Source organism: Candida pseudojiufengensis, assembly GCF_024610245.1.
Source record: "Candida pseudojiufengensis strain CBS 10847 chromosome Unknown scaffold9, whole genome shotgun sequence".
NCBI classification, from domain to species: Eukaryota; Fungi; Ascomycota; class Pichiomycetes; order Serinales; family Debaryomycetaceae; genus Lodderomyces; species Lodderomyces pseudojiufengensis.
This window is the reverse complement of record NW_026261525.1, coordinates 342547-369551: the sequence shown is the minus strand read 5'-3', so window position 1 is coordinate 369551 and position 27005 is coordinate 342547. Positions and strand designations below refer to the sequence as shown.

Here is a 27005-nt window from a genome sequence, read left to right as displayed (position 1 = left end):
TTGCAAATATTCAAATACTTAGCTATAAACCCAATTGCTTATTTTGTAATTTTGAGCTGAAAAAGGAATGCCATAAGTCATTATTACTAACGGTTTCACCATTATATTGCTTTTTTTCCAACATTTTTTCATTTAACCCTCCACTCAATATAGCAGATTCAGCAAGTGACAATTTCATTTCATTTTCTTTCAATGTGTCAGTTTCAAGTTCTCTTTCACGTTCCACTTCCGCCTCTTCTTCAACCAATTCTGCATCGTCATCATAGGATTTTTCCATTAATTTTAATCTTTTATTGGTTGATGTTACAACAATACTTTCTTCAACTGTATTTTCAATAGCAAACATCCAAACTGTTGTAGGTTTAGTTTGACCAATTCTATGAATTCTTGAAATTGCTTGTAATTCGATAGAAGTATTAACTAATGGTTCACATAAAAATATATGAGTAGCATTGACCAAATTTAATCCACTAGCTTGAGCTTTTGCATTTAATAAAAAACACGTAATAGCAAAACTGGGATCTTTAAACATTTCAACTGATCCACTTTCTGGATTTTTTTTCAAGGTTATTTGTTGATTTTCATCTGGTAATACACCCTTTGAACCAATATATGAAACTCCTGCCGATTTTAATGCTAAACTTAGAATATATAACATATCTTGCCATTGACTAAAAATCACAATTTGAACTTTTGGGTTATTCTTTTTTAAATAAAGTGCCTGTTTGACAATCATATCAACTTTAGTACTAACACTATTAGTTAAATTAATTTCTTCAATTTCTTGAACAATAGTTGGATCTAAAGCTTTATAAATTGAATTAACTTTCCCATTTCTTTGATCTGGTTCATCATCAGTCATTTCTTTTGCTTTTAATTCAGGTGCATATCTTGTAAAATTATAAATTGATTTTTGTTCAATTCTAGTTTTACAAACTGGACAACATCTTGAATTTCTCAACCAGTGCAGTAAACAATCTTTACAATATTTATGACCACATTTAGTCAAAGAACCTAATGTAATACCTGATCTACAAATAATGCACATCAAAACATCATTGTGTCCATTTTCATCACCATCTTCATCTGTTAATTTTGATTCCTTGACTAATTCCGATAAATATCTAAACCTACCAACATGTTTGTCAATGGATGCATTGTTCTGTTCATATGCTCTTCGATAATAAGATAACCTATTCTCAACATCATATACATCTAAATTTTCTCTATCCATATGTGGATATTTTGTAGCTTCAACTGAATCCGAAATTTGTTGTAATTGTCTGAAATATTCAACTCTTGCATTAAAAACAGCATTACAATTAACTTGTTCTCTTAAAATTGAAGAATAAGCAAACTTTTGATTTTCAAATAATTTTCTAATTTTTTGACCTAAAGACGTAATCAATTCAATTTCTGTATTGTTATTACCATTATTTATTTCTTCTTCAATGCTAGTTAATTCTGAAACTAAACTCGAAAAATCTTCACCTTCTTCACTAGGATTGTGATAATAAACGCTTTGAACTGGTCTATTAATTGAATATTTTCGTTCATACAACTTTCCATCCAATGATGCTAATAATTTTTCAATCTCTAATTGGGATTCTAAATTGTTTTGATAATCATTTTCATCTGGTTGTCTACTTAAATCAGTGACTGGCTCACGGAGTATTGAAATCAATTTCTTAAATTCTTCATTTATAACCTCTGCCTTTTCATTCAATTTTGTTATTGTTTTTTCTGCTTTCGAAACGAACGATTGTACCCTTGGAGTTGATACTAAATTTGATAACTCTTCAATATTCATTATTGGAATTTGATTGAAAAATTTTTTGGAAGTTTTTGGATACAATTCATCTCCTAAATCTTGAGCAACAGAATCTTCAGAAAAGTAAAATTCACGGGAATCAATTTTGGAATTTATAGTTTTATTCAATTGTTTAACAACTGGTTGTAATATTCTAGCTCTTATGGTTTCTGCTAGTTCATAGTATTTCAGTTCATTTTCTTGAAATGAGCCGAGATCTATTGGGGGTTCTTCCCTTTCAAACATAGAATCTGGCGCAGAACTAACTAAAGCTGCTAAATGATTTGCATTAGGAACACCATTATAATCTTTTATTTGAGAACCCAAGCAATAATCAATTTCGATAACTCTCTTATATTTTGTAACTAACTCTTGAAATTCAGGATCATGTAATTGAAAATTAGCAGATGCATAAAAGAAATAAAATCTATGAAGCAACAATAACCAAAGTCTAAGCTTAGTTCTAAATTTAAAAATCATTTCTTCTTTGTAATTTCCATCTTGGTCTTCTTTCTTATTTGAGATTGCTATTCCAATTTCATCATCATCTTCATAATTAACTTTACTAGTTTTCTTATATTCTTCAATTGCATGATTTAAAATTATTTCAAGACGAAATACAATTTTTCTAATTTCTGTGATACCAACTTCTAAATAAACTTTAGCTAAATCAGGATAATAAATGAATTCCAAAAAATCAGTTACCTTTGAAACTACATCCATATTTTTTCTTTCCACGTCCGAAAGATCTCCATATGACTTACTCAACATTTCATCTAGTAAATGATCCAATGTTTTCAAAGTGTCAGCAAATGCAGCACGACCTCTGAAATTGGCACGTTTGGCTCGTCTAACATCAATAGTCATTGTTCCTACTTGTGGTGAACAACATAATTGCCTCAACCTGGATAGCCACGATCTCATTAATACCATTATGCTTGGAGTTAATTCATAATCATCATTGAGAGGATTACCTTTACTATCTAAACCGATTGCAGTCAAACATTGACCAAATTGTTCATCATACATTTCTTGTTCAACTGCTGTGAAAGGTGTTGTTAAAAGGACTCTATTTTGTGTGGGTAATTTAATATCATCATGAACCATTGCTTTTGTATGTCTTATTGACATATTTGACCAAAATTTAACAAAATCCAGAGGATTTTGTAATAGTAATTTAAATGAAAGATCTCCACCAGGTGAATTAAAAGGAAAAACTTTTAAAAATTTTAAATAAGATGCTAAATCCCAAAGATCTTTTTTAATTGGTGTACCTGAAACTCCCCATGAATGATATCTTGGTATTAATGCAGCAGATTGGAAAGCTCTTGAGACCGTCAGTGAAACCATTTGAACTTCATCTAAAACGACTCTCCAAAATTGAATTAGCATCAATGGAGATTCATAACTAGTACTTTTATAAGATTTGGGTATTTTATTATGATCCATAGCTTTTCTTATTTCGTCTTGTAAAATTTGTTCAAAATCTGTTTCTGTTTGTTCCTCATTTGTTTTAGCATTTGCTTGTTTAGGTTTTCTGGTTTCTGCCAATTGAAATAAAAATTCATAATCTCCTTCTGAATAATCCCATTTAACTGCTGATTCTTCACTTCCTCGTGTATTAGATGAATCACCATCCAATTCTTCTTCATTATCATCAAACAACTTGTTCTTTGTACCTGCTCTGGTTTTACGAAGTTTGCTGGAAAATTTTGCATAATCTAGTTCTTTAGCAATGATATTATATGTAGTAAAAACAACATCAAACTTTCTCAAATAATCAGCAATAATGGCAGCCTTGTTGTCAAACATTGGATAATTGTTAACTCCTCTATATTCTGTGACAGATAAAGAAGGTGCAAGTGATTTCATTTCCAGCATCCATTGAGGCAAAATTGTGACTGGGGAAATAATCAATGTGGTTCGGCCAGTAATTATAGTTTTTAAATCCCCATATTCATTAATTGGTATTTCAATCTTACGATCATTTTCTTCAATTGGTCTTTGATTTAACAATATAATCGAAGTAGTTTCAACTGTTTTACCCAACCCCATTTCTTCACTCAATAATGCTTTAGCTGGTAGAACAGTAGGGTAGGAAGATTTATCAGCTTCCTGTAAATAATTGATCATATGTTGTTTAATCTGGTCAAAAGTAGCTAAATGACCGGTATAACCATTGAAAAATACTTGTTCATTCGACAAATTAATTAATTTCCAACCATACCATGTTTTATTTATTAAATCCAATACCTGTTGCTCGTCATTTAAATCATTTTCTGTAAAGTATGGCAATTGTTTGCATCTGCTTGTTTCAAAATCATACTTAGCGCTTTCTTTTTCTAGCATCCAGTTAACTGTTCTTTTCTGAAAATTTAATAACTTAACTTCAAGTTCCGGAATATCAAATTCATCATTAAATGGTGGTAATTGTTTTGTATGATCACATATACTTTGATAAAAAATTTGTGGAGAAATTTGTACATCTTTAAATGGATCATCGGCGGCATTTTGAGAATAAATGGCTTTAATTAATGCTTGTTGTACATCTCTTTTGATTACGTTTTCCAAACTTGGTGAATAAAATACCTGATATGAAATATTTGCAGTTATAATTCCTTCAACATTTTTCAATTTAAAACTTACATCACCAGAAAGACCAGTTTTAGATCCAATTTTACTCAATAAAATTAATTCACTTCTTAATTCATCTACTCCCGAAACAGTTAGTTCCATAAGTGGAATATTTGTTGTTTGACAATAATTCACAATTAGTTTGCCATCAACATAACACTTTAATTTAATATGATTGTCATTAACTATATTTATATTTTTTGGTAAACTTGATTCACGATCATATTCATTAGATGCTTCGAAGGATCTTTCAAATATCTTGATTTTTGTGCCTGGAGTTTCATTCTCTTGATTTGAACTTAATTTTCTTCTCTTCTTTTTTGGTTGTATTTCGGGGATATTTGATTTTTCTTGATTAAGTCTCTCATGTAGATTTATTAAATTCTTCTCATAAACATTAACAATCTCCATGATGAAGAAGATGATGGAAAGTTGTGTGAAAGTGTTGGTATCAATAACTCAAAGTTGGTTGTAAAAATAGATTGATGTATAAAGTAAATAAAAGTAGATCCAAATAAATTAATTTAAATTTGAATGTATAACATTACACAAATACGACGCGTTATCGATCTAATTCGAGATATTTCTTAGTACAACAAACAAATAAAGATGGATCACGAACAATATTTGAATCTAAATACCATTCATATCGAATTTCAATGGATTTGGTTATCAAAATTTTCGAGGACTTAGTTAAATTTTTGTCAAAATTTGAAACTAATTGGTGTAAAAACTTCTCATAATTCACACAATTTAAGATCTTTAACTCAATAGTTAATATAAGCATTCAAACTTCCCTACCACAAGACCTTATATCTCATGATACTCCATGAAGAGATTTCGTTTATAAACTTGGTAAAACTACATGAACATACTAGCGCCCAAGTTGGGAGTGTAAAAGGGTCATTAAATATTGTATATTATCATTTCTCATTAGATTTAGGCATTAAGGAGAACATCATTGTCTCTTTTTCTTCAGAACTTTACCTTGTTTTTTAGTAACATTGACGTTATTCTTCTTAGCGTTTTCAGCTAAAACTCTTTCCGCTTTATCACCGTGTCTTAGCTTTTTGCCATTTACTGAAACATCATTTTTAAAAGCATAACTTATATTGATTTTAGAATTCATTAAAATTACATTATTCATCTTTTCTATTACCAAATCACTAGTTTCAAAATCCCCAAAAGTTATAAATCCATATCCTAATGATTGACCTTCTATATCTCGTTTGATTTCTGGTTGTTTGATTATTGTACCAAATTTTGAAAAAGTATTATATAAAAATTTATCATCAATTAATGGATTTAGATTGTTTATGAATAATTTTGCACCAACATCAATAAACTTATCATTCAATAAAGTTGATTTTGTATCTACAAATGTTCCAATTTGTTTATATTGTGTTGATGATTGTGGTTGTTGAGTTTTAAAATCTAATTGTTTCAACTTTAACACTTTACCATATAGCCTTACACCTCGTAGTATATCTTCTGAATATTTTGCATCTGATGGATTCTCGAATTCAATAAAGCCATACCCTTGATGTATCTTATTTATTCGATCTTTTGGCATATGTAGGTTTTTTATTGGACCAAATTGTAAGAATAATTCATACATTAAAGTCTCCAGACATTGTGGATCTAAATTACCAAAATAAAGTGATGCATTTACATTCCTCTCTGAATCTGGTATTTTCTTAAATATTGATGTCATTGAACCGTGATGGTTGTAGAAATAGTTTATAAGATGGAGATAATTTTAAATAATTACGTAAAGATGAAACAGGTCGAAGGTCGTGCGAAATTTAGTCGGTTAAAATTTATTCAGTCTACGCTTTGAAGAATATTGATTTCTTCCATCTTCTCTACTGGATCCTCCTTCTCTAGTTCGACTGGTTTTTTGTCATCAGTTTTAGCATCGTCAAATGTTTTGATGGAAACTGGTGGTTTCAGTGTATTTACTTCTGGACTACTATCTGATCCTGAATCAGACTCCGAATCAGAACTCGAATCACTATCTTCACTCAGATTCTCTTCACTAGTAGATGAATTAGTTTCCGAGTTCGAAATCGATGGAACTTCTACTTGATAAGCCACTTGTTCTTTTACACTCTTATCTAGTAGAACATTTTCATCTTGTGTGACATATATAGTTGGATATTCAAGCACAATTTTATTGCTCAAAGCCAAACTAATTGATGAATTTTCATCCAATTCTATAACTGAATCTTTGGGTGTATTTAGCACATTTTTTAAATAAAACTTCAAACCATCTTTATTTGACCAGTTATGATTATTCAATATATTAATGGGTATTGCTTCTTTGAGGGTTAAATTTTCCTTTAGTCTAAAACTTGTGAAGTTTGTGATTTCCATTCCTGATTTATCCAAGAGTTTCCATTCAATAGTCCATACAAAAGCATTTGATTTTTTATCATAACTTGTTTTATTTGATATTGATCTTTGCATACCAGTCGGTAGCTGTATTACTAAAGTGTTTTCTCTTTTAGTTGTTGTCGGTGGATCATTAAAAACTTTATTCACTAATATCTTTCTTGAATCCTCTATATCGTTCGTTGATTTTTTAAATCTTTTCCTATTTGGTTGAAGATCATTCTTTGATTTTCTAAAAACATTTTTAGCATTATTTTTCAAATCTTCTTTTGATAATTGAATTTTCCTATCAACTTGAAGTAAAAAATTATAATCTCTATTTAAATGATTAGGATTTCTTGATAATTCTTCTTGATTTATAAATTTTGTATTATCAATTTTTCCAGTACATGAAGTTTGAGCTTGATGAGTTTTGTAACAATTTAATGAACATGACTTTATTTCACACGCTGGACACGTGTATTTGAATTGATTAGTTTGACATATTGCACATTTACCCACCAGCTGTTCCATTAAAATAGATCAATTTAAAACAGGAATGAAATAAATGTGTTGACTAATATGCTAATTTCAAATAGCTGCAAATATATTCAAACAATCTAGCTTTGTACAAGTTTTTTTTTTCTTGCAAATTTTTCAAATTATCAAGACATACAATCAAAGTAAACATGTTTTCAAGTAATATACAACCAAAATGTCTAACTTTATCACTAAGACACAGCGTAAGGACGATAAAGCTTAGAAGAACGGTCAATAAATTGGTTGAAGTTCAATTACTAAAAACCTTACCAGGTATAGGAGTAGAAGGACAAATTTTACACGTTAAACCAGGGTTTATGAGAAATTATTTACATATAGACAATAAAGCATGCTATATAACACCTAATAGACCACCAAGAATACCTGTAGTGGATATTGAAGAAATACGTCAAGAAGAGCAAAGAAAACGTAGAATTTTACAGCAACAACAAGCACAACAACAAAGATTACTAGATCAACAAAATAAAGAAAAAGCTACAAGTACAAACAAAGAATCAATCGAAGATACGGAGAATGAAGGTGCTATGTCACTTGAAGAATTGTCTGATTTATTCAGTAGCATGAAATCAAATAAAAGAAAATCAGATGTTAAACCTGAATTAAAAGTTCAATCAAGTTTAGTTGAAGAATCAGAGGAAATAATTACCCCAACTTTAGAAGCCTCAAGCAATGACCAATCATCTCAAATAAGCTTTAACTTACCAAAATTAATAACACTAAACTCATCGAATTTACCAATTTCAAAACATGCCATTTTAAACCAAATTCAAGAATACGTAAAAGGTACAACACTTGAACCAGATCAATTAAGTATAAGTTATATTGACACCCCGGAATTTACGATTGATCAAGTTACCGAAGTTGGTAGGTATCAAATCAAAATAATTTCGAATATAGATGGATCAGATTTAACTCAAATTTTGGAAGTTGAATGATCGATACAAAAGAAATGAAATTGACTTGATGTTTGTAAATATGTAAATAGAAAGAGACGGAAGTTTCGATCAAAATAATAGACATTTGTCGGTAATAAATGGAAAAAACACAAGTTTGTTTGCAATTATTATGGAAAATAAGCAATCTGAATCAAATTTAAAGGAATTCAACCTACTACATCTTTTACCTCTCACCCTGTTGTATTAGTTGTGTTGTGAGCTGAGTTAGAACACGATAGCTGTCTAAAGAGACAAACACAATTTTAAAGTTAGCTGATCTAGAATTGAATTTTGCGTCGGTCCTGCACAAACTCTCGCTTAAAACCCAGATATCAAAACTACAATTTTCTTTACATTTAGCCTGAAGTATTATTTGCCATCATTAATATCAGTATTTAAAACTGATTGTTTATTTGAATACAAATGATCAAATGCCGAATATTATAGACAAAGAAGAACTATGCCATTACAATATAGTGCGGCAAGAACATCAAATGTTACTAAAAGAAATAATTCAAAATCTCCAATAAAAAAGTTTCAAAGAGATGCTAAAAAATTATTACCAAGTCAAAAGTTATATAATCAAAATTTAAATAAATCTATAACCAATAAGTCTGGATCTCCTTCTCCTCCAGTATCACCATCTAAAAATAATGATCGTGAAAAACTAGTGATTAAAGATTATGATATTCAATTAGATTATCAAGTTGATTCTTCAAATGATGATCTTGTTGTAGCTATAGATACCATATTAGATAATAGATGGTCAGATGAAACTTTTTTACATGATAAATTTAGTTTGAATCATTTAAAGAAGTTGAATTTGGAAGAAAGAATCTTTAGTATAAAAGGTTTATCAAGTACAACTAAAGCTGATATAATAAAGTATAGAACTCAATTATTACCAGAAGGATTAATTACAACCACTCAACTTTATTCAATTTTTAACAAACAAGGTCATACATTTGTTGATAAATTATTAGAATTAAATATACGAAAGGGAATTATAAGAAAATTTATAATTAGTAATGCATCACCAATAATTTCTAGATCATTAAATAATTTTCAAATAGGTAAAGTCACTTATGGATTTGAAAATGTTGATTTAGTTGTGAAAAACGATATATATTATAAACAAATAGAGAAAACTTTAAGTTCATTAATAGATCGTGAGACAATTGATTCAGAAACTAAAACAAAACACAATACACTTCAAAAATTTTATAACTTCATCAAGAAAAATCCAACAGATTTATTCATTTCATCAAGTAATTTTAATAATGAAGAAATATCATCATTAGTTCAAATGGGATATATAACATTAAATTCAAATCATTTTAATGAAATTGAAAATAATTATGCAATATCTTTCCCAAATTGTGGAATATATTTAAAATTAATAAATGAAGGTAGAATATGGTTAGTTAAATTATTAAATAAAATTAAATATAAAGAAATGTTAGAAGATGAAATTTTTAATAAATGGTGTGGTAGAATTTTTGGAGGTTATGGTCAATCAAATACCAAAAACAATAGTGATACAAATTTAGATATTTTAAAATTAAATAATTTCAAAAAACCATTTTTTGGATATGATTTAAATTGGATTTTAGCTGATGCGTTAGGAGCTGGAATTATTGAAGTATTTAATACACCTGTTGGTAGAGGTTGGAGATTAACTGGGAAAGCTTGAGAAATTAATAGAATATAAAAACGTCTTTCAACTTGTATATACATTAAATAAAACACACTTACATGAAATCGTTTTCAAAATGTCGCTTCTTCTGATTTTGCTCCTCCTAACTCTCCTTACATTTTAATTCTTTGTTTTCTTTGTAATTTCTTTTGCTTCTTTTCTTGAGCTTTCTTTTCAGCTTTTAATTGATCTTCTCTTGATAAATTTCTTAATTTTTCACGTTCTTCTCTTTTTAATTTTGCTTGTTCATCAGCTAATTTTTCATTTTTTAATTCTAATTCAAATTTTTTTAATTTTTCAATTTCATTTTCTCTTGTTTTAACAATTTTTTTTAAAGTTTCTGGTTTAAATGTAATAACTTGATCTGATAATTTATCAATTATATTAAAGATTGAATCTAAAACTGAACTAATAATTTTTAAATCATTTTTATTTGTTGTTAAATTTAATTCAATTATAACTTTTCTATTTGGAATAAATTCTTTAAGAGTTTCTGGTCTTATTGAGGATTGATCAGTGAATGCAATAACTTTTAAAAAATTTGCAGATTGTAAAGTTAAAGATTGTTTTAATTCTGGAGTTGTAATTTTATCTTGAAATTCATTAGCCTCACTCATATATACAAATGATTCAGGTAAATTTGAAGAATCAGTTGTTTTACATAATGATAAAAAATAATTTAATTTTCTTGCATCATTCATACCTAATTTTGAAACAATTGCTGAAATAAAATTATCATATTTCCCCAGTGGAGTTATAATAATCTCAACTTTATCTTCAGGAGTTTGAACACTAGTTGTAAATAAACTAAATCCAGTTTCCATAATCCATATAAATATATTTTGTCTTGGTTTTAAAATAAATTTTAAATCAACTTTTGCAATATTTAATCTTCCAGTTGCATAAGATGCAAAATGTTCAGAACTATCTTTTATAAATAATTTATTTGGTAATACTCCAAATTGATAAAATTGTTTTTTAAAAACTTGTTCAACTCCTGATAAAAAGTTTTTAACTTTTAATTCATTAACATAATCTCCTAATTTAAATAATATAGTAAAAATTATAATAAATCCTAATGTGAAAAACTCAGTTCTCCAATCTCTGATTTGAATTCTTTCCCATAAAGTCATTGCTTTTAAGTCTTCTACAGTCAATGAACTAGTTCTTTCCAGATAGTTAGTATTTTAGCTTCATTTCTCAATTGCATGATGTTGTAAATTTGCTAGTACATACGTTGGTTGAGTGACAAAAGGGTAGTATTTCCCAATCAACTCGAGTATTTGCAGCATTTTCGTGATAAGGATTCTGTATTCTTTAGAAACTCCGATAAATTGTTTGATCAATTGATGTTTGTTTTTAATTTTTCAATACGATTCTGTTGAACTTTATTTTTTTTTTTGAACCAGAGCATTCAATTTTGTGGCACTAAACTAAATCTCAGACTGGCTCAATCTAAGCTTTGAGATTTACAGATGCCGTTCATAAAGATCCAGAGATCAGATTGCAGAGATCAGATCGAAGCTTCAATCAAGCCTAAATCAAGATTTAAACATTTTGTCCTTTTATCTATTAAAAATATCTACTGACTACTTTTGTTTTTTCAAATTTGGTTCTTCTTTATCTTCTCCATCATTAGATTCTTGTTGATACAGTAAAAGCCCTTCATGAACAGCATTAGTAACTAATTCTCTTAACCCTTCTTCAGGATTTTCACTATTTAAAATTTTTTCAATTTTATCTCTTCTTATTTGTAATTCTTCATTTGTTAAATTTTCATCATTTTCCGTAGTATCTGATTGTAAACTATATTTAATTTCATGACCATTATTAATTTTACCTGGTTCAGGTAGACTTTCTAAAAATTCATTTGCTTTCTTAATTTCATTACTTTCATTACTATTATTTTTTGATTCATTATTTGATTCTTCAGGTTTATCATGTATTAAAGATTTTAAATAATTTGAAATTTCTGGAAATTCATCTTCTTCTTCAATAAATTCTTGAGCAGTTAATCCATCATTATTTTTAATTTTATAATCAGCTTTCAATTTTTCAATTAAATATTTTGCAATTTTTAAATCTTCAACATGGTGTAGTGGAGTATCACCTTCATTATCTTGGATATTTATATTTCCTCCATTTTCCAAGAGGTAATTTAATAAATCTATATAACCATATGAAACAGCTGCATGAATTGGTGTATAACCATTTGGATCTTTTGAGTTTGAATTGAATTGTTTTGATTCTATAAGGGTTTTCACTTGATCTAGTTTATTATCTGATGCTGCTATCCATATGTTTGACATTTTTAAGGTTGTGGTTGTGGTTTATGATATTTAAAGTAAGAGTCTTTTTTGCAGTTGATGATAACACATTGCATTCTAGATATTGCAATTTTGTGTATCTGATGAGATACTAGACTTCGCGCGATGCGTGATTCCATACAACCACATCAATAAGAAAGCATCTCGAAAGGTGTTTAAAGAACCAATTGATACCACGATGGGTAAAGTAGAAGTATTTTAGAGACTAAATATAACTAAAATTAAAACTTTTTATACTTTTATACAATGTAATTTAAATGTAAATTTATAATCTAAAAATTAAATTCTGATTCATTATCATTATCATATGCGTTATTATTATTGTTATTATGATTTAAGTGAGCATTATATGCATGATTTCCATTATGACCATTATGTCCTTGATTATTATTATTATTAAATGTCTTTTTATCAGTATTTGTAATTGGATAAGGAGGAGATTTTTCATATTCATCTGAACTTGAAGATAATTTTTCATTTTTTGGTACTGTAAAATCCCATTCAGCAGAATCTAAATCATCAAAATCATCATTTGTATCATCATCTTCAAATGCAGATTCTTGACCATCTGCATAAGGATGATGTTGAGATTGATGATAATCATTTTCACTAAAATGAGCTGGTTCCATTCTTGAAGCAGAGTTTTTATAACCATGTTCTGCTCTACCTCTAATTTTATCATAAGTTTCTGGTCTATCTCTATGAAATCCATCTTCTTCTTCATCTGAACTTGGATAATAAGTTTGTTCAGCAGTAATAATTGCTCTAACAATTTTTGGTAATTTATCAGGACGATAAAATCTTAAATCTACTCTACCAAAAATATAAAGCAAGTTAATAATAACTTCAAATATTCCCCAACAAACATACATGAACCAAACATTTGTAGCAGGACTTCCAAATATTCTCATTCTTGCTTGGAAAACTACAATACATCTTCCTAATGCACCAATTAAAATTAATAAAGTTGTAATAATTAATAAACCCATTGAAATATTATGTTTTAAATCACCTCTTTGATTACTTAACCCCTTAACACTATGATAATGATGATGAGTAGCAGCAATAACTCTTGTTGCATGTCTATGATTTGAATTTCTTTTCATAAACCCCTTTCCAGCTTTTGCAGCAGCACCTTTTTCAACAAAATAAAAAGGAGCAAAAGATTCAATCCACCAAGGTTGATAAGTATATCTTAATTCATCTTTTTTCGTTGGTAACCAAAAACTTAAACCAATTAAAGCAACCGAAGTTAAAGAATATAATATAACCATTATAGAAGTAAATTGAACAACTTTAATCCAATTTCTATAAGATTCCCAACTTAAAAAATGTAAATAAGGAACAAAAGAAGCAGCAACTGTTATAGCAATCAATACTAACACAAATCCATAAGTAACAAACATAAAACCCCAAAATAATTTTCTTGAACCACCAACAGGATGTCTCCAAGTAAATAATCTTTGAGCTAAAATTAAATTAGCACTTACAATAATAATAGCAGGTACAATTAAAAATATTTCACTTGTTAATCCAATAGAAATTAAAGTAATATCTGTTGCCCATTTTGCTCTTAAAGCAAATCCAATAACTTTCATAAAATTATAAAATATCCAAACATAAGATAAATAAAAAAAATGACCTCTTGAAGTATTAATAATTAATATAAAACAATGTAATACTAATGTTATAGCAAATAATATTGCAAAAACAATACTTGGAGCAATATCAGCATGAGTTGGATAATTTCCAAATACATTATTTTGAATATTAACATTATAATCAATTAATATAGGAGATATAGGAGAAGCCATTAAATTATGAGCAATATTAAGAATATTATTTATACCTGTACCTGGAGATGCTCCATTATATAACGACCCATGGATCAAATTCATTATACCTGCGGTGGCATTATATTCACCAACGTCAAAGTGATAAGTACCCATTTTGAAATTAGTATTTTTTATGATTTTTTATGATTGGTGATGGGGTTTTAAAAACTAATTTAATAAATAAGAATGAGTGTGTGATAAATAAATCTCAAAGTTTTATGCTATATTTTGTTTTGAATTTATTGATTATACCTGATGATCAATAATGGGTATGATTTGAATGATATATGTGAAAATAAAATCGAACGATAAATGAAGAATTGAAAATATAACGAGTTTTTCTAGTGAATGATTATGAGTTAGTTATTCCCTTAGTTTTGACCACTTGTACTTAAGCTTTAATGATGTTTTTGAAAGTAGTTGAACTAACTGAATAGGTGATGATGATGATGATGATGATGGAGTATTAAAAAAGTGATATGATTTGAAAGTGAATGAATGAAAATGAAAATGAATTGAAAAAAAGAAAACCAACGAAAAAACTTAGATGTTCAACATCTGTCAATAAATTAAACCATATATCTTATAATAGAAAAGAAACATCATGCTTGGGTGATATTTGAAATGTTAATGTAATGATGCTAATAAATTGAAAATAAGAAATGTTTCGAATTGTATGTACAATTGTTTTTTTTTTTTTCTACCAAATTAAGAAATTAATTATTAGAAAAGTAAATAAAACGTACGAGTTTAAAACAACACAATTTACATGTCTTCACTCCACTTTTCAGTATTTTGATACATAGTCATACATTGATTCATCTTAAAAAGTAACTCATTAATAGAGTTATTCAATTCTACTACTCTTTTCGACATATTTTACATTATTTCCTTACAAACGTATTGTTCAACTTTAACTACTTTAAGTCATAGGAAAATACCTTTTTTCGAACAAAAGTATAAAAATACAATGACTCGATAGTCAGTGGAAGTTCAGCCTTTCCATCAATAATATTTAAGTCTCGAGATACTTATTGACTCATTGTAAGCAAACCCTGAGATTTAACTTTATGGCTAAGCTAAAGAACAAAAAATAACAAATAGGGCTTCATAATTATTCACTAAATTTGACAAAGAGATCAACTACTAGATTCGTAAATTAATAGACAATTGAAAAGAAGAACTAAAAATTGAAAAAAGAAGGTTTATTTTAGTCAGATTATCTTGAGATCCTTTAGATTCAAAACCATTCAATTAATTATTGATTGCAAAATTTTAGATTTTTTTTGTTTTTGTGTTATTAGATTTAGATTTTGTGTCATAAATATGATACAAATACAAATTTACCAAATTGGGTAATTTACTAATTTAGGTAATGTTTCAAATTTATTGTTTGAACTTGAACTTCTCATTTCAGTTTATCTTTTAATTCTTCTAATATTTCAATTAATTTTGTTCTATTGTAATAGAATGATCTTGTGGGGTGAATTAATTAATGTTTTTCAAATTTTCAATCAGATACAATACGTTTTTGAAATTTGGACCTGGGTTTCAGAAATTAATCTATATATAAGACTTTAAATCTCTTACGAAAAGGTCCCAATTCTTTTTTATAAATGTCTCGGTACTAAACAAGCGTATATGAGCATAAGCATTGTGATGCTATGGACATAGAAGGATAGTCAAAAACTGTTGTGATGGGAATATCCAGCTTCGAGGTCCAGTCTGATAAACTTAACTTCAAAAAAGGAGTATTAGGAAACTTGATCAATCGATTGGTTTGTAACAGGTAATCTTATTTGCCTTAGAAGGATAGGGATATTTGTAACAAATATGAATCAAATAAACCCATCTTTTTAACGTAAATAAATTTCCTGTTACAATTTAACCTAACAAGGTATGAGAAAGTGTCTATTAAAAAATGTACAAATATCTATAAAATTGAATTTTGATCTATTATGTTATTTAATAATACGGATATGGGTTGAACTAAATATCAAAACTGAACTGAACTAAGTGAATTGAATTGAAAATTTTAACTTTCATATGAAGGAATACTAAAAAACCAGTAAGTTATCCTAATTGAAATGAATTTGATATTGTTAATGATACAAAAAATTGAATAAATTTATTCAAAATTTAAATTCATCTTCTAAATCCATTTGTTTTTCATTAAATCCATATTTTGGAGTATTAGTATAAGTATGTTGATTAGTATTAAAATTATAAGAATCATTAGTACTTAAACTATTCAATTTTTCTTTATTTTGATTATCGCTTATTGGTCCAAAAAATAAATCATCATCTGTATCATTTTCATCATTATAATTTTCTTTACTTGATGTTGAATTATATACAAATCCATCATCATTATCATAATCATCATCATCATCTTCGTAGTCATATTCTCCATCATCTGTTTCTTCTTCACTACCTGTTTCTTCATCATCACTATGATTAGGTGTAACAACTCTACTTTGTTCAGCAGTAACAATAGCTCTAACTTGAGCAGGTAAAATATCAGGTCTATAAAATCTTAAATCTGCTCTACCAATAATTTGAGCTAAATGTAGAGTAAATTCAAAAACTCCCCATGAAAAATACATTGCCACTGGATTTGAAGCTGGACCTGTTACATTTTGTCTTCTTGCTTGAAATACAACAATACATCTTAATATTGCTGCAATAAATACACAAATTGTTGTAATTGAAACAATTAATAAAGAAATATTATGTTTTAAATCACCTCTTTGATTTGTTAAACCTTCAACCATATTATAATGATGATGAGTTGCTGCAATAACTCTTGTTGCATGTCTATGATTTGAATTTCTTTTCATAAATGTTAATTCTGCTCTTTGTGCTGCACCTTTTTTAACAAAATAAAATGGTGAAAAAGATTCAATCCACCAAGGTTGATAAGTATATCTTTTTTCATCTTTTTTAGTTGGTAACCAAAAACTTAATATAATTAATGCTATAGCAGTTAATGTATAAGCAATTAACATAACACATATCCATTTATTTAAATTTTTATATAATTCATACTTTGGTACACCTAATAAATGATCATATGGAATAGCTGAAGCAACAATTGCAATAGTCAATAATACAGCAACAAATCCATAAAGTGATAACATAAATATCCAAAATAATTTTCTTGTACCACCAACAGGATGTCTCCAAGTAAATAATCTTTGAGCTAATATTAAATTTGCAGAAATTAATAAAACTGAAGGAATAACTAATAAAATTTCATCAGCAATTCCTAATCTTGCATTTGTTATATTTTGAGACCAAACTGCTCTATAAATAAAACTCATACATCTCATTAATGTACAAAATCCCCAAAATAAAGTTAATAAAAAATAATGACCTCTATAAGTATTTATTATAAATATAATACAATAAATTATTGTTATTAATCCAAATAATATAGAAAATAATATACTTGGAGCAAAATCTGATTGTTGTGGATATTCACCTAATAAATTATTTTGATTACCAACTAAATTATTTATTAAAGTTTGTGGTAATTTTTGTCCCATTATATTTTTTCCTGTATTTACAATAACATAAATACCTGTTCCTTTATCTGGTCCATCATATAATGTAAATATTAAATCTATTATACCTCTTGTTGATGTAAAATATTCATCTTTATCCCATATTGAAGGATCTGTAAATTGTTGATGCATTTATGATGTTTTTTTTCTATTTTTTGTTCTATGACTGAAATGTATATGTGAATGATTGTTCTATTATTAATCTATAAGTCCACACATATAATATATGTATATATATGTATGTGAAACAAAAAGGGTCTATAATCTATTTGAAATAAATTGAAATTGTAAAAATGGGTATATTATTCGAAATGAAAGGTATTAGTAAAATGAAATGAGTTGAAATATAAATATGATAAGGATTGGTTAGTTAGTTAATGGATAACAAGTGTAGTATGTATAAACCAATTTTTAAAAAATTGGAATATACTATTCTATAAATACTATAAGTATAAAACTTAAATGATAAACTCCAGACATCTAATTCCGAATTGACATTCCATATAGTTAGTTATTGTTTTTTATTATGATAAAAAAAATATATTGAAAAATTTAGATGAAAAAACTTAAACTAAAAAATATATTGAAATTACTTAATTAAGTAAATTATATACATAACCATTTGATAAATATTAATAAACTAAAATCTACTTTAGACAGTTTTAGACCACATTAGACTAAATATTCATATGAAATCATACTACTAACTATATTCAGTTAAAGTTCATTTGACATAAGGATAAACTTAGTAAGAAAATTAAACTTACTCCGAAAGTATATTATCATATGCAAATTAAATTAAGTAGGCAAACGTTTGGGGTAACTTACTTTTACTTTTAACTACCGAACTGAAACTGTCTTAACGGTCTCGTATATAATTATTATATTATGCATTATGTATGTTCTTATGTATTATGAAGTACTATGTATGAAGTAATAAAAATAATATTTCAAAACATTATAAAATTGAAATTGTATACACAAAATTCAGGTTCAAAATATGTCAAATCTCTCTAGTGAATGTGATAGATTTCTACATTTTCTGATACATTAAAAGCAAAAAGACAGCAGATAGTTGATAGGTTAAAATCCTGTATTTATTGAGAAAAGAAATTAAACAATTTCCATTATCAACCATTTGATAAAATACGCACACTTAGTTTCGTGAAAAGACCAAACATATCAGGAGAGTAACTGATTTCTCAAGAAGTTGTGTTGCAAAATCAGCTAAATTTGAACAGGTTGGAGTGGAAGATGTAATGCCTAGAGGATTATCGCCAATGATATATTGAGATCAATCTGATATGAGGCCGGTATGTTTGTCGAATTTTATAAGTTTATGACAATGAAAATATTTTAATGACAATCGTCCGAATTGAGATTGAACTAAACGATAAAGAAAATACATTCAACATCATAGAGAATATCAATTCCACTGTTATTTTCATTAAACATGATTATTTAGTTGATAAAACATGACGTTACGTTTGTTACTGGTAAGATAAATTGAGAATACAACGATTTAAAATTAATTCATAAATCATAATTTTAAATTAAAATGGTTTTAACTTAATCCTGCTATATAGATTTTGTATTGACCAATCTGAATACAGATATTATAATTAATAAAACGTTCCAACAACTATGGCAAAGAGTGAAGGTATTAATGAAGATGAAGCTGCTACAAAACATATAAGAAGATACGTCACAGGTATTACAATTATGGAAGAAAATATTCACCATCCAAATCTAATTTATTGATCGGATATTGAGATTTAAGTTAGTGTGATGATAAGTCTACAAGTTCACAACGGGAAGTTAAGCTCATAACTAGTTTGAGCACAGTGGTCTTGATCTTAAGACTTTTTGTTACTCAATTTGGATTCTGATTGAATTTGACATTGTTGTGGGTTAATTTAATTTATTATAATATCTATATTCCGATTGATTGTTATAACATCAATATAACTATACAATGATGAAAATATTTATTTGTGGATTTGAACATGATGGTGAAGCTATATTATCATTATTCATTTGATCTTGAGGTTCATTTTCTTTTCTACCCTATTTTTGGTTCCGAAATGATTGGATCAAATTATTTTCAGCAACAATGTCATATAAATCAAACAAGTCAAAGAAGAGATTTTCACCAAAATTTCGTCACGCTTTTATAGAATAGTGACATTATCATTTGATGCTATCGTTTAGGAAAGGGATAGACGAGAGTTGAACATGGAATGTGTTAAACGTCACCATGCTGCTGAATTGATACTAGCTTGTTATAAAAGTTGTGGCTCACCAAAATTCAACTTTTATAACAAGCTAGTATCAACAGGAACTTCTTCAATTGTTTGTACACGAGCTGGTTCAGCAGATGTATGGGCAACAGAATTTGGAACGATGTCATTGGAATGGGATGAAGTAGTTTATGTATCGAATACTTTCCATTATCGACCAATTTATAAAATGTACTAACTTTACTAAACTTGGGAATTTTACTCTTAATGAAGTAGATTTGGATTTAAATATCTGAAGTTGAGTTTTGGTCTTGATTAACCTATATAAAAAATGATTCTTAGCTTGATTGAATTAATAAGGGTTGGCTGAGATCTTGGTTCAAAAGTTGACTCACATTCTTCAAATTCTCACAATCATCGATTTTGGACGATATCAGATCTAAGGTATATCGAGATTTGAATCTTTACATTACTACAAGTAAGGAACTACACCATCCATAAGCTATTTAAAAGACATAAATCATGAAATAATACATTAGCAAAAGCTAAACAACTTTTAAATAATTTCTAATATATTTACATATCTATCTAATGTTTCTTCCTTTTGACTCCTCTTTTTTAAAAAATTAAATATAATGTACATATAATACTTGGACCACTTATAAATCCAAACCAACAAATAATATTTCCCAATACTTTTTTATTTCTCATAAATTTTGTTCTACTCATCATTATAAGAGGAATTTGTGACATTTGAAATAATAATAAATAACCTCTTAATGTACCAAATATAACATACATAACTAATTCATGAACAATACTTGAAATTATAAATGTTAACATTGCAGCTTGAATCTTGTTTACTTTTAATGCACTAATACTTGAATGATAAACATGTCTTAATAAAAAATTATGTACTGGTTTATTCCATAATCTTGCAAAATCACTAAAATCTGTACATGACCACCATGGACCATAAAATTCTCTATCTGCAAATAATGTTAATTCAGCTAATACATTTAAAATAGAATCCCAAATTAAAAAGAATGTAAATAAATATTCCATTAAGAATGGTGGTATCATATCTAATAAAACAAAAAAATATTGAGGAATTCTTTCATTTATTGGTAATTTTTTTATAGTTTGAGTTCTATAAAATATGGGGAACATATTGTTTTGAGCTATTAAAATCATTAAAAATATTAATCCAAATACTGCACATGTCTTTGAAAATACATATAACCATCTTATTTTTGAAGTTCTTGGATAATTTATTGTATAAACTAATGTTGGAAACATACTATATTCAAAATAATTATAAAAATTAATATTTGAAGGAAATTTTATAATATTTGAATTTTGTAAATCCTTAAAATCTAAATCTAATCTTGATTCATCAGATTTATGTTGATCTTGTTCTGGTTTATTTGATATAGCTCTTGATTGATATTCTAATTCTAATTTTGTAAATTCAATACTTGTTTTTAAAATTTCAATTGTCTTTTGTAATTCATGACCTTCAGGTAATTTAACTTCATTATTATTTAATTTTAATAAATAATTTTCTGAAAATAATCCTTCATTTAATATACTCCATAAATAACCATTATAAAATGAATAAGAATGCATTTTCATTACAAATACTAATGAATGTAATGCTAAAAATACTCTTGCAATCCATGGAAATTCCATATAATGAGAAAACCATAAAAATACAAAAAAAAATCCAGTTTCATAAATTGTAAAAATTATCCAACCAAATTTATTCCAACTTAATAATTTTTTTAAATTTAAAAATTGTAGTAAAAATGGGAAAAATGACATTAAGTACATTATTCCATCAGTTATAGCAACTTTAATTAAATCTTTTTTTAAAATTAATATAATATCCCAATTCCAAATGGGTTTGGCACCTTCAAAATACATATGAATTAAATTATTTATCATTACAAATAATGTAGCTAACCAAAATAGCACATAAATTCCAAAAAATTCAGAATTCAAAAATGAATTTGAATCAAATATTGTTGTACTTTGTGGTTTGAAAGATAAATCACTAAATCTTAATCTATATTTATCATTTTGAAAATTTTTTTTAATTTTATTTGTTTGTAATTTGGCTATTTGTTGATCTTTTAAATGATTTTCATTGGACTTATTAAATTCTTGAAGTCTATCTTCTTCTTTGTTTTCTCTTTCTTTTTCATGTTCATGTTTTCGTTCATTTTCTTCACGTCGATCATGTTCACGATCATGCTCATGTTCATGCTCGTGTTTATGCTTATGATGATGTTCTTTCGGTTTCTTATGCTTTATCGTTCTTAAATCATCTTGTGATGAAACATATTTAACTAAATTATCTAAAGTTATATCGGAATCAGAAAAATCAGAACTTATAGTACTTGATCTTAATTTTGATGATGGTTTTTCTTTATTATGTTGTTTTCTCGATTTTAAATCATTTTTTATAATAAATTCATTACTATAATTATTTTCATCAACATCATTTAATGGAGTTGTCGGTATAGAATCAGAATCAAATGAATTATTTGTATTTGACAAATTTTTAAAATATGAAGATGATGATGAAGATGAAAATGATGAAGTTTTATTTCTTAATCCAATAGGAAATCCATTAATTGGTTTTATATCTTGTAAATCTGATGGATCTATAATATTACTTCCTGATGATACTGAAATTGTTGATTTTGGAGTATCTGGTTCTTCATTATCACTTGAACTTATATTATAATCATTATTTATATTTAATAAATCTCTTCTATTGATTTTATTTTGTAAAAGATCTAATTTTTCACCAGTATCTGTTCTTTTAGTTTCCATGGTTTCGTTATATTTATCTTAATTGCCCTTCTTGATTGAAAGTGTTTGAATTTGTTACTGTGCTCTAGTAATGTAAAATTATGCTATTGGGTATGTGATACGTGGTTGTAATGACAAAATGAAAGAATGTAATGGGTACTCTATATATAATTATCTATTCAAAGTGTTTAAAAGATGAATGGTTAGTAGATTTAAGTGTTTGGCAATAATATTTTATCTTATGATATAAAACTCCGGAGTTAAATTTATAATGGGAGTTTTGGGGGGTTTTAAGTTTACTTATATAAATTATCTATTATTATAAATTTAACCAATGTATGATGTAATAATTAAACACAATATCAGAACTAGCGCAAATACCAATGATTTTCCATATTCAATTCACACTTTAATGTTCTGACTCCAACTAGTCCATGAGTTCCGTCAGCTCCAACCTTTTACACTCAACTTAAACTTTAATTTGTTGGGTCCCAAATGTCTCACTCAATATTAGCTTATGTACAATAGGTTAAAAATCATATTCAAAATAGTTTAATATCAACGTTTGCTCTTAGCAACCGTAAATCTAGAAGTAAGTAATACAATAGAGAACAATTAAAGTTGCATTAAATAATATCCGTTAATTGAATTAGTATGAGAATAAGACTTAAATAATTTTTGATACAATTTTTTTATATTCGTAAAGTAAAGATTAGAAGGTGTTTGTAACCGAAGTGTTTTTCAGTAATATGACTTTTTAAAGTTTGAAATCTAATAAATATGACTTTAAAGTTTTGAAATCTAATAGACTTTTAAAATCGACATGTTCAAAGTAATTGTAATCTTCAAAACCCGAACATTATTCATTATATATACAATTTGCTGCTCTAAGAATAAACCTTTACTTAAGTCCCGGCATTAAGCTATTTGTTTTGGTATTTTACAACTTAAACATATCTTATCAATTGGACCATAGTTGATAATGAATTAGCTTTCTTCATATCATTAGTCATGCTATCCTCGATTCAGCGGTGACTATGTGTCAAACTTTCCAACCATTCCGAATTATCTATGTACATGAACATCAGCATGATCCTGATTTATCCGTAACGCTCCCCCAAATCCTTGATCTTGATTGTTTCACCTATATATTCTTTCAAAAGGTCTTGTATCATTAAAACAACTTTTCCAAACAATATTTACAACATTTTCAGCTTCTTCTTTATTTTTACATATTGGATTAGCAGAAACAGAAATAATAGCTCTTCTTTTTATACAATTTTGAAATTTTTTACTAAAATTTCCTAAACCAGTTTTTTTAATTTCTGACCAAATTCTACATTCTCCACTTAACATTGAAGCTCTTATTTCAGTACATGCATGATGTCTCAAATTATTATAATTTAAATTAAATTTCATATAATCATATAAATGAATTAATTCATGAGTTAAAATATCTTCTAATTGCCATTTTGATCTTATCCAATTTGAACATAATACTATTCCAAATTTTGGATCAAATCCTCCACCTTTTGAAAAATCACATGTTTTACATTGAATATATTTTGATGTATTTATTGGTTCATGATTTATTTGTAATTTTTGAATATGATTCATCATAAATATTACAGATGGTGAATAATTTAAAACCCATTTCAAATTTTCTTCACAATTTAAACATTTTTTATCTAAATTTCGATTTTGATAATCATATTCATATTGTTGTTTTTGTTGTTGAGTTAATCCTAAACCTGTTTGATACAGTAGTGATCTTCTCCACCATTCAAATCCATTTAGTTGTGATTCTGGAGATAGACTAAGTTCATTGACATTATCTATAGGTGGTTGTGATGTAGGATGAGGTTGATTTGACATGTGAAGTAGATTATTGGGATCTTAGTTTTTAGTACAGATTCCACTGTTTCATATTTCACGATCTGAAAAATTTTAGATATAAGCAAACTGCAGTACTGCATATAATAAAACGGTCTAGTGTCTTTGGTGGATCGAATTTGAAGTAAGACATCAAAACATTCCTTCATCATCACACTGAATCCTTGAGTTAATACGCTAATTGAGAGCATCAACTAGTTTTGGATCCGAATTACAAATGTTCGTCGCAATTCGATGCAGAAGATGCTCATAGATATGTATATGAGTAATTGTTTATCTTTCACCGAATCATAGGTATTAAAAAACTTACACTTTCTAAGCTTGACCTTTTGATTAATGACTGTTTGGCTTAAATTCTATTTCACTAGACTGATTTTTGTGAAACTCGCTATACTACGGTTGATTCAGTAGCATACATTGTCGGATCTGTTGAAAAATTCAAGCGGCTAATTTAACCCGTTTAGTGTTTCAAGAATCTCTAAGTTTTGTGTAATATAATTTTTTTAGCTCCAGTTTTGAAAATTTTCACCTTGCTAGAAAGATTCACAATTGAATATCATACTCATCCAAGCAATTTAATCTATTCTCAACACGAAATATGGCTGAACAATTATCACATCCTGCCATTAAAGATGGTTGGTTTGCAGAAATTTCAGAAACCATGTGGCCAGGTCAAGCAATGTCATTAAAAGTTGATAAAATTTTACACGTTGAAAAATCAAAATATCAAGATGTTTTAGTATTTAAATCTGAAACTTATGGAAATGTTTTAGTATTAGATAATTGTATTCAAGTTACTGAAAGAGATGAATTTTCTTATCAAGAAATGATTACTCATTTAGCTTTAAATTCACATCCAAATCCTAAAAAGGCATTAGTCATTGGTGGAGGAGATGGTGGTGTTTTAAGAGAAATTTTAAAACATGAATCAATTGAAGAAGCTTGGTTATGTGATATTGATGAAACAGTTATAGAAGTTTCAAAAAAATATTTACCAGAAATGTCAAAATCTTATAAAGATCCAAGAACAAAAGTTCATATTGGTGATGGGTTTAAATTTTTGGAAGAATATAAAAATCAATTTGATGTTATAATAACTGATTCTTCAGATCCAGAAGGTCCAGCAGAATCATTATTTCAAAAACCTTATTTTGAATTATTAAAAAATGCTTTAACTGAAAAAGGTGTTATAACAACTCAAGCAGAAAATATGTGGATTCATATGGATATTATTTCAAAATTAAAAAAAGATTGTTCTGAAATTTTCCCAGTAGTTGAATATGCTTATACTATGATTCCAACTTATCCTTCTGGTTCAATTGGATTTATGGTTTGTTCAAAAGATCCAAATGCTAATGTTAAAAAACCAATTAGATTTGATTGGGATGATGAATTTGTTGCTAAAAATTTGAAATATTATAATAAAGAAATTCATGAAGCTTCATTTATTTTACCAAATTGGGCTGATCAAAAATTAAATAAATAAATAAATGATGTGTTTGTAAAAGTTGACATTAATGTGTATAGGTAAAGATATTGAATGAAAATGATATGCTATTTATTAATATTTTATTACAGGGTTCATATCTTAATCAAAAGTTTATAGACAAATACGAGATTTCTATGACACAAAAGTTATACTGACTTTTGGAATTTCTAAATTTAACCTTCAGATCTTGTTTCAGATTTCTTATTCTTACTTAAACTTTAATGAAATGATGAAACACTGTGTTAAAAATTCAAGAAATGTGAATGATTTAAAACATCATGAAGATGTTTTGATTTAAAATCAAACACTTTAAAGGTTCAGATTAATCCAATAATGTATTATTACGAATTCCGAAAATTAGTGGACCTTGAAAATGAAATTGAATCATCTAACATCAATCATCTTCAATTAATTCCAAAACCTGAACAATTAGCATTAAGAGATGATCAATCATTTTATAAAAGTATTAACAAAATAATGCCATTAGACTCCGTTAAAGCAGATTCTTTACCACCTCAATATTACGAACAATCAAATTCAAATGATTCTTCTAATGTAAATATGGGACATGTTACATTTCAAGATTTTAGTTTAGATCAAGCAAATAATCATATAAGTACTCCAATTGATCAACAACCCATTGAAACTCAACATGTCCAACAAATTAATGAAAAACCGTATCGCCATCGGAATTCTAAAGTCAGTAAATGTGAATTAATTGGATTTTTGTTCATTTTTAGTTGTTTGATATACTTATTCATTAAAGCTTTTGCCCAGTCATAATTGGAAAATTTGGTTATATTATTCTTATAGCATTATTGATATT

At 27.3% G+C, this 27005-nt stretch overlaps 13 protein-coding genes across 13 annotated transcripts; 4 read left to right on the top strand and 9 right to left on the bottom strand. All coding sequences in view use genetic code 12, as the record gives it.

Annotated features, from left to right (window-relative positions):
- Positions 1 to 22: 22 nt before the first annotated feature.
- On the bottom strand, positions 23 to 4855 carry KGF55_001516 (DEAD/DEAH box helicase; the record flags this gene model as incomplete). Its single annotated transcript, XM_051756100.1, has 1 exon — positions 23 to 4855. The coding sequence occupies one exon, from the start codon at positions 4853 to 4855 to the stop codon at positions 23 to 25; it is 4833 nt and encodes a 1610-aa protein (XP_051615827.1).
- A 547-nt stretch (positions 4856 to 5402) lies between these two features.
- On the bottom strand, positions 5403 to 6158 carry KGF55_001515 (U2 snRNP complex subunit; the record flags this gene model as incomplete). Its single annotated transcript, XM_051756099.1, has 1 exon — positions 5403 to 6158. The coding sequence occupies one exon, from the start codon at positions 6156 to 6158 to the stop codon at positions 5403 to 5405; it is 756 nt and encodes a 251-aa protein (XP_051615826.1).
- Positions 6159 to 6268: 110 nt separating this feature from the next.
- Positions 6269 to 7351, bottom strand: KGF55_001514 (uncharacterized protein; the record flags this gene model as incomplete). The annotated part of the gene is made up of 1 exon (XM_051756098.1): positions 6269 to 7351. The coding sequence occupies one exon, from the start codon at positions 7349 to 7351 to the stop codon at positions 6269 to 6271; it is 1083 nt and encodes a 360-aa protein (XP_051615825.1).
- Positions 7352 to 7532: 181 nt separating this feature from the next.
- Positions 7533 to 8313, top strand: KGF55_001513 (mitochondrial 54S ribosomal protein MRPL50; the record flags this gene model as incomplete). Its single annotated transcript, XM_051756097.1, has 2 exons — positions 7533 to 7560; positions 7631 to 8313. 2 exons carry the CDS (start codon positions 7533 to 7535, stop codon positions 8311 to 8313), a joined length of 711 nt encoding a protein of 236 aa, XP_051615824.1.
- Positions 8314 to 8773: 460 nt separating this feature from the next.
- KGF55_001512 (uncharacterized protein) lies at positions 8774 to 10006 on the top strand (the record flags this gene model as incomplete). Its single annotated transcript, XM_051756096.1, has 1 exon — positions 8774 to 10006. One exon carries the CDS (start codon positions 8774 to 8776, stop codon positions 10004 to 10006), a length of 1233 nt encoding a protein of 410 aa, XP_051615823.1.
- A 116-nt stretch (positions 10007 to 10122) lies between these two features.
- On the bottom strand, positions 10123 to 11301 carry KGF55_001511 (uncharacterized protein; the record flags this gene model as incomplete). Its single annotated transcript, XM_051756095.1, has 2 exons — positions 10123 to 11176; positions 11246 to 11301. 2 exons carry the CDS (start codon positions 11299 to 11301, stop codon positions 10123 to 10125), a joined length of 1110 nt encoding a protein of 369 aa, XP_051615822.1.
- Positions 11302 to 11598: 297 nt separating this feature from the next.
- On the bottom strand, positions 11599 to 12318 carry KGF55_001510 (uncharacterized protein; the record flags this gene model as incomplete). The annotated part of the gene is made up of 1 exon (XM_051756094.1): positions 11599 to 12318. One exon carries the CDS (start codon positions 12316 to 12318, stop codon positions 11599 to 11601), a length of 720 nt encoding a protein of 239 aa, XP_051615821.1.
- A 290-nt stretch (positions 12319 to 12608) lies between these two features.
- On the bottom strand, positions 12609 to 14285 carry KGF55_001509 (uncharacterized protein; the record flags this gene model as incomplete). The annotated part of the gene is made up of 1 exon (XM_051756093.1): positions 12609 to 14285. One exon carries the CDS (start codon positions 14283 to 14285, stop codon positions 12609 to 12611), a length of 1677 nt encoding a protein of 558 aa, XP_051615820.1.
- Positions 14286 to 16303: 2018 nt separating this feature from the next.
- Positions 16304 to 17869, bottom strand: KGF55_001508 (uncharacterized protein; the record flags this gene model as incomplete). Its single annotated transcript, XM_051756092.1, has 1 exon — positions 16304 to 17869. One exon carries the CDS (start codon positions 17867 to 17869, stop codon positions 16304 to 16306), a length of 1566 nt encoding a protein of 521 aa, XP_051615819.1.
- Positions 17870 to 20595: 2726 nt separating this feature from the next.
- On the bottom strand, positions 20596 to 22818 carry ARE2 (sterol acyltransferase; the record flags this gene model as incomplete). The annotated part of the gene is made up of 1 exon (XM_051756091.1): positions 20596 to 22818. The coding sequence occupies one exon, from the start codon at positions 22816 to 22818 to the stop codon at positions 20596 to 20598; it is 2223 nt and encodes a 740-aa protein (XP_051615818.1).
- A 1119-nt stretch (positions 22819 to 23937) lies between these two features.
- KGF55_001506 (putative metalloprotease) lies at positions 23938 to 24672 on the bottom strand (the record flags this gene model as incomplete). The annotated part of the gene is made up of 1 exon (XM_051756089.1): positions 23938 to 24672. The coding sequence occupies one exon, from the start codon at positions 24670 to 24672 to the stop codon at positions 23938 to 23940; it is 735 nt and encodes a 244-aa protein (XP_051615817.1).
- Positions 24673 to 25288: 616 nt separating this feature from the next.
- Positions 25289 to 26176, top strand: SPE3 (spermidine synthase; the record flags this gene model as incomplete). The annotated part of the gene is made up of 1 exon (XM_051756088.1): positions 25289 to 26176. One exon carries the CDS (start codon positions 25289 to 25291, stop codon positions 26174 to 26176), a length of 888 nt encoding a protein of 295 aa, XP_051615816.1.
- A 336-nt stretch (positions 26177 to 26512) lies between these two features.
- KGF55_001504 (uncharacterized protein) lies at positions 26513 to 26962 on the top strand (the record flags this gene model as incomplete). Its single annotated transcript, XM_051756087.1, has 1 exon — positions 26513 to 26962. The coding sequence occupies one exon, from the start codon at positions 26513 to 26515 to the stop codon at positions 26960 to 26962; it is 450 nt and encodes a 149-aa protein (XP_051615815.1).
- Positions 26963 to 27005: the final 43 nt, after the last annotated feature.